The sequence below is a fragment of the Vanacampus margaritifer genome, chromosome 19, assembly GCF_051991255.1.
Source record: "Vanacampus margaritifer isolate UIUO_Vmar chromosome 19, RoL_Vmar_1.0, whole genome shotgun sequence".
Classification (NCBI taxonomy): Eukaryota; Metazoa; Chordata; class Actinopteri; order Syngnathiformes; family Syngnathidae; genus Vanacampus; species Vanacampus margaritifer.
In genome coordinates this window covers 15,787,547-15,798,911 of record NC_135450.1, presented here as the reverse complement: position 1 = coordinate 15,798,911, position 11,365 = coordinate 15,787,547, and the positions used below count along the sequence as shown (strand labels likewise).

Genomic DNA, 11,365 nt, shown 5'->3' with positions numbered 1-11,365 from the left:
CAAAATTACGCCAGGAGAATACATCATTGAAGAGAAGACAGCGGCATCCGCTTTCTGCGCAAGTGCGCATGCGCGCATGCGCGAAGGCGGCCAAATTCAAAACTCCGGACGTTAACTTCCAGTTGACGACGTTAGCTAGAGCGCGGTTTGTTTTTTTAATTTCGTCTTCAGCTTTGGCGTTATGATTACAACACTTAGTTAACGCGTAACCGTATTTACCAATAAGTTTAAACGGTTTCACGAGTAGCTACTACGAGGTATGTCTGTCTTTCGTATTTATTCCCACAGTTTTGCTCTCTTTTTATGAACAGCAAGCTAGCGGCTAAATACAAGTGCACACGAATTCGATTTGAGGAAAGTTGCTCACTTTTGTTTTCTTCTTTGAGGGACACTAAGACCGATAACCGTCGCTATTTTGCCATTCATTTACAGGCGTATATTTGCTTTCATTTGTTTAGCAAAAAATCTCCCTAAAATTAAACCTAACTTTTGAAAAGCACTTAATTTATGGAAGACTGTACCTAGCATACCAATGAAAGTTTACCTGTACCTAAATTAATGACTTTTTTTTTTTTTTTTTTTTAGTTTACTTGAAAATGGAGCCCTTGGATTTTGGCAAGAATGAGTGAGTCAAAACACATTTGACACAGTTAATGTGATTTTTTTTCATATATCTTGTGATTGGGTTTTGTTATCTGACTTTTTATTATTATTATTATTATTATTATTACAGTGAAAACAGTGTCTACTCCTCCAGGAGACGCATTTCATCTGTGAGTAGTCCCAATGACTTAATGATGAAAACAAGCTACAATATACACATTCTTACATATGCTATGAAAAAAAATTACGTTCCAACACTACAGGAATTATCTTATTTTGTGATTGTCCAGATTCTTAAAGCGTCGCGGAAATCAACAAGATTCCAAGATCCAGACCAACAGGAAAATGAGGTCAAACGGCGGTACTTTGAAATATATACTAGAATACTCCTGTCTTTTTCTGATGTCTCATTTTCATTCAGGTTGAATGCGCCAAACCAAGTGAAAAAAGAAATTCCAGAAGAGTTAGCTTTGCGCCGGCCAATGATGTCCTCCTTTTTTCCAAGTAAACCGCTGACAACGCACGTCTTTGTGTTAAAACAGCAGCAGCATGCGTTAATACTTTCTTCCTTTCCGAAGGGATGTGAAAAATGTCCGAAGTCCATTTCAAGAGTTGATGCCTACAGGTATGTTAAGTCCCGTTACATATATATTGTTTGTATAATATTGAATATTGAGCCGTTTTGTAAATGTTTCACTTTTTTTTTTTTCTTGGCAGCAATACCGGCACAAAATAGGTAAATTGGCTCTTTTCAAATGATCTTATGTTCTGAAAAATAAAAGGATTTGTATTTAGCATTTTCATTTGCCTCATTGTAGTGTCCTGGTGTCAGTTGGTGAAGATGGGAAACAACACATAATGGGTATTTCTTTGTCTTTTTAAATTCTGTTTGTTTTTGCATACTTTGTAAATATGTGTCCAAAATCCATCTAGGAATGGATCCACTGATTAGTGCACCTCTTCAAAGCTCCCAACTAAAAGGAAATGTAAGATTGTCTTCATTGCTTTACCTAGTGGTGACATTTTGACTGTGAATTCTTAAAGATATTTTTGCAAATCTTTTGGGTGTGCATTCATGTACGACTCCCCTTCAGGTCATCTTCGAACCCGAGGACGTCTTTGGAGAGAGAACGGTGCTGTATAGCGAGGACGAAGGCTCGATGGAGATGACCCGGAGTCACACCTTCAACATTGCCGATGATGAGGACTATCTGACGGCGGCTGCGCAGAAAAAGGAGACCGTCGCGCGCTCGGCAGACGGCAAATCTACGAATGCGAGCCCCGGCGACAACGCGAACGTCCCAAGAGACTTCCGAATGCCGTGCGCTGGCAGAGTCGCAGGTAGCGGCGTCGTGTCGTCGGTGCCAAGTGTCGATCCTTCTTTCGACAACTTGCTCTGTAGTCGCTCCAAATCAAGTGGCTCCGATGTGAAACCTTCGTTGAGGACGAGCTTGTCCCGGACGAGAAGCCAGACGGCGGATAAGGAAAATCAGGCTTCGACTTTGCTTTCTTCTGGAATGCGGAAATCAACTACGAGCAGCAGGAACGCGGGACCCTGTCAAGAGGATGATGGCGGGATGGATGTGACGGCTGTTCACACCGTTGCGGGATTGACAGATGACGCCGATGATCCTTTTCAGTGTTTTTTCCCCCAACAAGAAATGTATTCGCAGTCTGATGCCGCATCGCAAGCAAAACACGACGACCCAAACGTGCTGCAGAAACCGACCACAATGACCCTGGGGTCATCCGAGCCGAAAGGTGCTTTGCTGACTTACTCGTTGTCGTTTCGTTTCACTTTTCTGAGAGAGCATTTTAACGTCTTTGGTCTTTCTTTTTTTTCTTTACGGCAGCAGCATTTGGAAACGGGTATGTTTGATTCTACTCTCGTTCCATTTATGCATTTTTACTTCATTATTCATGTTTCAGGAGCTGCCAGTCAGAATTTGTTGTAAATGTTGTGCCACAGTTCTTACAAATGTTTTAAGGAGCAAATATTGTGTTTGGTTCCGAACAGGTTTGAGAAGGAAAAAGCTGAAGAAATGACGCAGAAAACTGGTACGCTGTTTTTTTTTTTTTTCTCGTTTTGTGTGTTTTTTTTTTCTTTCTCGCCACATCAGCTGCATTCATCTAATGTCATTTCTATTAACTGGTGCTTTACATTTTTAGATGCAAGCTCTTTAAAGAATCCTTCTTTTCATGCACTTCAGTGGCAAAGGGTAAGTTTTAAAACACGCATAATGAATAACCGATTTATTGTGTGTTGCTTTTATTACGCTTCTTATATTCCATTAATTTCTGGACTACAAGCCGCTACTTTTTTCACTTGCATTCAATGACCCCCGCGGCTAATACAAAGGTGCGGCTTATCCATCAGATCACAAGGGGGCGCACTATCAAGCCCAAATACAGTCAGGAAGACAGAACGAGAGCGAGACACTTTGCACCCTGGAAATGGAAAAGAAAGTAGCGGGAAGCCTCTGCACCCCTTACAGTCGGGCGCGGCTTATATGTGTAACAAATTAGCTAGCGAGGCTTATAGTCAGGTGCGCCTTACAGTCCAGAAATTACTGTCATTAAAAATAAATAATGTAACAGCCATGGCCAAAGTTTTTGCAGCTAGCTTCAGTTTTATGCTTGTTATTGCATTTGTGCTGTTGAAATGAACAGGATTCACCAAAAATCTTTTGTAGAAGTGTCAACATTGTAAATATTGACTTTAAAACACAACAATGACATCATACTATGATTTAACTTTTTCTTTTTTAATATGCACATTTTTTTTTCTTTTAACGTTACTCAAGCTACTTTACTTTTCAAACTGCTTTCAGGTTTATTGAAAGTACAGTAGATTATGAATTGCTGATTTTGTGATGATTTTTTTTTTTTCCCCCCCAGGACAATTTCAATGAAAAATCCACAGAGAAAACAATCAAGTTGACTGCAGATGACGCCCGCATGGACATGACGCGGAGTTACACCGTCCAAATCACGGGAGAGCTGCCGCCCCCCCCAGCTCCAAATCTCCTCTGCGAAGGAAAAAAAGGCTTTTCGGTGTCCTCTATGGGAACGAAACGCAGCGAGAGCGCCGGCCGACCGGTTTCATCCGGAGTCCTTTTGCACTCCAATTTTGAAAAATTCCTTACAAACATCTTTAAACCAGAAGGACCCAGCGTTAATCCCGGACATGCTGGAACGGCTCCGGCAAATGAGCAAGCATCCGACGGACATCCGATCCTTCCCAAAGATGACCTGAGCGTCAACATGAGCGAATTTCAAACGGGCGATTTTAGGAGGACGGATGAGCCTCTCCAATGTGGACAAACGACATTTCCTCAGCTGCTCCCTGACGAACAGAGGTCATCTCATAATTCAGGTGCAATCATTTACGCGCTATTAAAAACACGTCAAGTGATATTTGCAGCTGAAATAAATCGTTTTTCTTCTGTGCTTTTAGGGAAGGAAAACAAATGGAGGCAGTCTTGGAAAAATCAGGTGAGCTTTTCTTTTGTTTTGGTTTTTATTGCGCTCAAGAAAAAGAGATGATAGCAGATGAAAGTGCATGACTTTGCATAAAGGTTAAATCTGAACATGACGGCTTTGAGCGAGCTGATGAGAGGTCCAGAGGTGTACCGCGGGAAAATGATCCATTTCACCAAAAATGATTGATTTACTGCAAATTAAATGATGCATTGTTGTTAGGGATTGGCGAGTACCAATAGGAAGTATCGGGATGATACGAGGCCTTATTTCAAGGTAGGGCTGGGCAATAAATCAAATTCATTCGATACATCGTCATTTAAAAAAATCGAATCGTTGAAAATTTGCTAAATTGTGAAATTGAGTTTTGTCTTCTAGATTATTAAAAGCTGTTGTTTTTATGTTCTGTTTCATCCGAATGTTTTTGTGAGTTGTAATTTTGCACAAGTGGCAGAATTATGGATGGGTGCTTTACAAGACACGTTTACTACTTCAGAAAAAAAACTGCTTTTTTTTTTTTTATGTAAAAAACGTATTTTTTACCCAATTTTTTTCACTTCAACTGTTACTACTATATGGCATTCAAGCACAGACTATGAATGTCAAATTTCTGTTAAAACTGATTTAGAATCAGTACACGTTATTTTTGAATAAATGAAATGTTTAAATAAATGTTGGATGGGTTTATTCGATTAAAATCGTAATTGTCCTGAATGACTGGAAAACAAATTTAGATTTTATTTTCTGGCCACGTCGCCCAGCCCTTTTTCAAGGCATCGGCCGCCCTCTTGTGGCCCTGGAAATTTGAGGAATAAAAAAATTGCCTTTAATTTCATACCATTTTAAGGAAAAATGTTCTATTAGGAAACGGAAATGTGATTGAACTCCAAATATTGTTCTTTCTCAGATGAATTCTGACACTCAAGAGGACTGCAGAGAGCAAACGGCGAGATTTACAGCCGACACTTCCAACTTGGATGCGACTCAAAGTCGATGCGCAAACACAGCGAGCGCTTCCACAAAGCAGTCACGGCAAATTCTGGACATTTTACCAACCGGTGACGAGAGAACGGTGAGGTTTGCGGCCAACGACGGCGCGATGGAAATGACGCGAAGTCTCACCGTAAACATCGACGCGCCTTTTCGACGTAGCGATGTCCACGCTCGACCCGCTGGAGGAGAGAAAACGATCCGGTTCGCAGCAAATGACGCGGCGATGGATATGACGCGAAGCCTCACCGTAAACATCGAAGCGCCTTTTGAACCTCGTGCAGCCAAAAACGTCCACTTTCGACCCGCTGGAGGAGAAAAAACGCTGCGGTTTGCCGCAAACGACGGCACGCTGGACATGACCAAATGCTTCACCACTTTGATTGACGCTCAGTCCGGACCCGTAGCTCGCAAAAATGTCCACTCGTTACCCGCTGGAGGAGAGGAAACCGTCCGGTTTTCGGCAAACGACGGCGTGATGGATCTGACGCAAAGCGTTACCACAAACATTGAGACGCCTTTTGAACCAAGCGCAGCCAAAAATGTCCACTCGATACATTGTGGGGGAGAAAAAACGATCCGGTCTTCAACAAATGATGCAGCGAAAGATGTGATGAGAAAACTCGCCTCCAACGTCGCTCCACATTTGGAACCCGGAGGCCACCAAAAGGTCAACTTCGAAGCTGCTGGAGGAGAGAAAACGTTCGGGTTGTCTGCAAAGGACGCCGCCATGGATGCGACGCAAAACCCGGAGCAGCATTTTGAACCAGGAGCCGCTGGCGATGAGCAAAGCGTACGGTTTGCAGAAATGGAAATGACACGAAGCCTCACCGTCAACATTGACGCGCCTTTCGAACCGGCAACGCGGCAGAATGTGGACTTTGTGCCCGCTGGAGGAGAAAAACGGATCCGGTTTCCAGCAATGGATGCGACGCGAGGTCGCACCTCAAACATCGAAAATCGTTTGGAAGCAGACGCGCGGCAGGACGTTCCAGGGGAGTCTCCCGTAAATGACGCAGATGTGGAAGTGACGACGCAAAAACCGCAGAATCAAGAAAAAAACGAATTTTTGATTTCTGGAGGAGAGAAGACGTTCGGATTGACGGCAAATGACGTCAAGCAAAGTCACACTGCAAACATTGCGGCGAGCTTTGAAATTCCTCCTGACAAGAAACAAGAAGAGACGTTTGGTGCCACCCAACAAAAATCTTTATCAGTACTCGGTTTCAATCCAGGACAAAATATCTTTAGTCAAACCGTTTTCCTTTCAACTCCGGCCGAAGCGTCCGTCGTTGCAGGAAGCGTCGACACAAACCGCTTGACGCCAACGAAAACATCGGATGCGAATAATAAATCGGAAGGTGAGGAAGACCATCATGAAGAGTTTTCCCGTAAACAGAAGAACATGGATGACGTAAGCATGAAGGTGACAGAAGGTCAAGCAGCTGCCGGCGACGGACACTCGGACGAGCGCCGTCCGTGTCGGTCGTCGACGCCGCACGCCGATGCTGATGTTGAAGAGACGACTTCACGGCAGACGCGCCACGACGGAGCGGAAAGTCCAGATGCTGAATTCACAAATAAAAGCAGCCGCTTGTCGCAGGAGGTCAATTCGCCTCGTGCCGGCAACCCTTCGAGGCAGTCCAAACGATTAAGCATCGCCGACATTCAGTTCAAAATGAGACGCTTGAGTCACGTGATAAACGCCACCGCTGAGATTATCGTCGCAGACGGCTGCACGGCCCCGCCCCTGCCTTATTTGGACCCGGACGCAAATGCAAGCGCTGGCAACGATTCGGTGGCTGAATTTGTGCCGGATGTCGAAACAGGCAAGACAGACGACGGGGTGGCACAATCCGGTCGCCGTGACGACCCGACTGTGAGAACGCCTTTCAAATGTAAGACGACGGAGCTGATGTCGAGACTGTCCACGGGATGCTTTAAGCCGAAACTCCCCGAAAGAAGCCAAGCCGACGAACCCAAGCAAAAGCCAGCGAGTCGGACGCCAGGCCACAACGTGACGAATAACCTGAGCCGGTGGAACGACGACGACGTGAGTGACATTCATGACGAAGAGCTCGTCAGCTGCGAAGATTTGTCGGAAACGCTGGACACGGAAAATTCCCCCAGAGTCTCTGAAAGCAGCGTCCCCTTCGAAGGGTTCGACATGGAGGCAACATTACTGGACGATTGCTTTGAAGGGCGCAGCCCGAACGCTTCGCAAGCACTCAAGAGAAGTTTGCCGGCACATGAAAACCATCCGGAGGGCAAGAAAATGAAGCCGTCGACTGCTGCGACCGTACGTCATGTGACATCGAGCCAAGCCGGGCGCGCACGTCACTGCTCACCAAAAGAAAACAATCACGTGTTTGATTTCTTACCAGGAAATGGCATCTCATGAGGTGCAAGATGAAGGTGCGAACGTCAGCACAATTCCGACCGTGTCCAACCGGACGATGGATTCCTCCAGCAGCCGATGTGAGGCCACGTTCAACTCCAGTAAGTTCGCCCGTTTAGTCTTCATTTCGTCAACCAAAACTAGACTCAAACCCTTGTCAATAAACAACGGTGACTAAATCACTACGCATTTCCGTCGACTAATGAAGATGAGACCAAAATGTGCTCTGCTTAATAACAACTGGACAAAACCTGTGGAAATTTCACAAGACGAAAAATGATCCAGCCATCCATCTTCAGGGGGTCGCGGGGTCGCCGGAGCCGATCCCAGCTGGCTTCGGGCAGTCGGCGGGGACGCGTACGTCCTGAAATGGTTGCCGGGTCAATCCAGGAAGACGGGAACGATATTTGATCAAATCTGGTCTCTGCTCATCTGCCACTGTGACCTTGTCATGTGACACGCGGTGACACGCCCCCTTGTCATGTGACACGCGGTGATGACACGCCCCCTTTCAAATCTGCAGCTAAGGAGTGCAGCAGGCACAAGGGACAGAGAAGAGGTGGATTCGCAGTCAACTGTAAAAAAAAAAAAAAAAAAAATTATTCATTATAGTTCTAACCTAACATTAATCCAACGGCTAAAATGCTAATCTGAGCGCTAGCTAATGCTGGCTAATTTACTAGCTCGCATCGCGGAGCCAAAGTCGCCACTTGTTGATAAACTGGAATTGTGTGTCAAGTTGATTTTCCTCCAAAAGACGAGAGAACATTTAATGTGATAATCTAAAAAATATAAAATCATATATATATTATAAAATGATGTTCTTGCACTCAAAATAACGACTAAAATGCTCGTTTTGTGTCTTTCAGCTTTTAAGCAGAGCATGCAGGAGTCCCGCCTCGAAGACGCGAACGTCCAGGTTTGTTTTTTCCGATCTGAAATCGTGATTTAATCACTCGTTTGTCCGCCAAATTGCACCAGCGGATCCTCTGCTTTTCTCCCAGAAATTAACGGACGGCAGTTTGACGGTGCTGGAGTTCTTCCAGGTCTTCGACATCGACTTTGTGATCCACAAACCCCGGCAAAGCGTCCTTCCCGGCAGGGTCGGTTCGCACCGGCAAGAAGACCAAAACAAAAAGTCACGCGCCGTCGTCTGAAGGTTTTTCTCGTTGTTGTGCTTCAGCTTCCGCGCGGCGCCGTCTGCTCGGCAACGGAGGTGTTGAAAAACCGACATATGCATCGTCCCAAACAAAGGATCTATGAAGCGGATTTTGAGATCCTCGCCGGAAAGGTGGAAGGGTACGAGACGTTTTCAAGTTGATTATATTAAAGTCTTCCAAGTTAAAAAAAAAAAAAAAGCATACTTTTGCCTTCCCAGGTTGAATTGCAGAATGTCGGACTTGAACAAACCTCTCAAGATGATCAATAAGCAACTGTGGGAGGATCTGAAAGATTCTTCCGAGAAGGAGGTCGGACGGCAAAAGTGCACGTTTGGTGACTTGAAGGTCGAACGGAGTCCGTGACTGCGTTTGTTTGAATCCTCAGATCAAATCTTTTGGCGTGAAACTCAAAGAAAGAAACAATTTCTTCCGAAAGATGAGCAAAATCCGCGCACACGAAATGAAGGAAGTCCTGTACTCGGATCTCGTACATAATCTTGCGGTGGCTACTTTTTTTTTTTTTTTTTACAAAAATACTTCAGTTGCTTTTAAGAGCGTTTGGAGGTCATTTGACGTTTGATTCTTTTCAGGACCAGCAAGAGAAGTTGAGAAGCTCAATCGAATCGAACGAGATGATCAAAATGCTGGACGATTGCATTTCCGATTTGGAAGCAGGTAATTAAAGCCTTCAATATATTTTAGGAGGAGAGTTGAAAGGTCACGACTGTCGACCTTCACGTTACAGAACTAGCAGCAGTTGAAGAAAAAGGAACAGAAAATAGGCCAAGTTTGAAGTCACTCCAGGAAGGTTCGCCGGCACGCGATTACGTTTAAACATTTGAGGTCTGGTTGTAAAATGAAAACCAAAAAAAAAATGTGATTTCATCAACAGAAATGAAGAATGTTGGCGAGACTTTGGACGGCAACAACCGGTAAACCATTTGTGACGATTCAGTCGTTTGAAAACGTGCACGGTCGTTTGCCAGTTAATATTGAAAATGGTTTTCTAAAATAGCTTCTTTCTTCTTTTTTTTTTAAATTGCAGGCAAATATATGAACTGGAGGCGCAGAAAAAGAAGACTTCCACCAAATTGAGCGGTCTGAAAGCCGAGACGAAGAAACTTCAGAGCTTCCTCGCCGCGCTCGAACCGTCAGTTTCTCTTTCTCGTGCCTTCGGATGGCAAACTTGTTGAGTTTTACCCAAACTAGATCGATGTTCTGTAATTTTTTTTTTTACTTTTTGGTGTGTTTTTTTTGTTTGTTTTGTGTAAATGTCTTGTCAGGCTCAATGAATGGAGACTTCGAGAAAAGACGGAAAACGACACCCTGTACACGTTCCTCTACGGCACATTGCATTTGCAGTTGGTGCACGCGGGTACATACAGATTTTTTTTTTTTTTTTGTCTTGTTATGAATTACTTTGAGAAATAATAAATGTTTTTTTTTTTTTTTTTTAGGAAATGGTGCTGAGCGGAAAACTTCACAAATCAATTTCAAATTTCAACTTGATGGTGAGCTTCATTTGCACTCTCGTCCACCATCGCTAGATTACTTTTTTTTTTTTTTTTCTCTCTCTCAACCACACGTTGTGCTTTTTAAACGTCTTTGACCTTTTTGGTTTGTTGGCTGATCTCAGCTGAGAAGTCGCAGGGCCACGCGCGCTTGGTTCACAAACTGCTCTCTCAGTACGTGGAGGCTGAAACGGGCTGGCTGGAAAAGTACCCGACGAGTCGTTACTTTCCCAAGGTCCGACATTTGAAATGTTGCGGAGTTGAATCGGGTTGCGGACGCTTTCGGCTTCTTATCCTGGTCTTCCTTCCGCGTGCAGTTGCTCCACGACGTGTCTTTGGTGGTGAGCAACTGTCGTCTCTTGGGCGAGGAGTTGCAGCGGCTGGAAATGTGGGGAGGTTTGCGGCTCAACATCCTGGACGTTTGCTGCCAGGACACCCGGTAACGTCCTTCGTCGGCCCGACTGCCTTTTTTTCATACAAGTAACAAATGTTGTGTTCTGGTTGTAGGGTTAAAATTGCCTTCAGCAGTGTGAGGAGACGTTGCAAGTTCGAGGTCACCTTGTCGCTCGGCTTGGCCGAGCAACTCTACGTCCTTCGCGTGCACGCGTTCCAAAGCATCATTGGAGACACGACGTACGTATTTTGAGGGAAAAAAAGTTCACCAACGTGCGACTGCTTTTTCAAATCCTGTTGTTTTGTGTGTGCAGGGCCGAGCACATTGAGCAGATTGTGGAATCGTTCACTCCAGCCAAGAAGCTCTTGACAAAAATTGTCAAAAAGATTCATTGTGATCGACTTTGTTAAGATTTGTACAGTATGCACTTGCTTTTTTATTTCGTCCGTAATGAGTCAGGGCGTCGTTTCCGCAGTCACCTGTAGATATTGGCCATGTTCTACTTCAATTTGTTTAGCAAATGATTTAAAATGTTGAGGTCGGATGTTTTTTGTTACACACTTTTTCATGTCAAAATAAATGCTTTACTATATGTGGTCATTAAAAAAATACTCAAAAAATTTTTTTTTTTTTTTTTTTTTTAATAAAAGCTTTACTACAAATGGTTGTTTTACCTTTCTCTATACTATACATAGTCACCTACAACAACAAAAAACAGCTGTAGTGTTTTGGGGTTGTTTTTTTAAGAAAGAAAAAAAACACATGGGCTTGAGAGGCTATACATGGTCATCATCGTTTTGTTTTTTTAAGTTCCTTACTATATACATGG

General features: G+C 44.0%; 1 protein-coding gene across 2 annotated transcripts; it reads left to right on the top strand.

Moving 5' to 3' along the window:
* Window positions 1–109: 109 nt before the first annotated feature.
* Window positions 110–11,157, top strand: knl1 (kinetochore scaffold 1). Of its 2 annotated transcripts, none has more exons than XM_077553526.1 (32): window positions 110–257; window positions 586–625; window positions 734–773; window positions 894–953; window positions 1,025–1,107; window positions 1,182–1,228; window positions 1,321–1,339; window positions 1,422–1,465; window positions 1,537–1,589; window positions 1,698–2,364; window positions 2,460–2,472; window positions 2,621–2,661; window positions 2,773–2,822; window positions 3,502–3,979; window positions 4,061–4,098; window positions 4,991–7,372; window positions 7,458–7,572; window positions 8,341–8,390; window positions 8,476–8,574; window positions 8,655–8,770; window positions 8,850–8,940; window positions 9,017–9,133; window positions 9,222–9,306; window positions 9,377–9,439; window positions 9,524–9,563; window positions 9,677–9,781; window positions 9,915–10,006; window positions 10,089–10,142; window positions 10,268–10,377; window positions 10,460–10,581; window positions 10,650–10,775; window positions 10,850–11,157. In XM_077553526.1, exons 2-32 carry the CDS (start codon window positions 597–599, stop codon window positions 10,944–10,946), a joined length of 5,526 nt encoding a protein of 1,841 aa, XP_077409652.1. In that variant the 5' UTR covers window positions 110–257; window positions 586–596; the 3' UTR covers window positions 10,947–11,157. The 2 variants fall into 2 exon arrangements, with proteins under 2 accessions (XP_077409652.1, XP_077409651.1); XM_077553525.1 differs by having other exon boundaries at window positions 2,457–2,472.
* The last annotated feature ends 208 nt before the right edge of the window (window positions 11,158–11,365 follow it).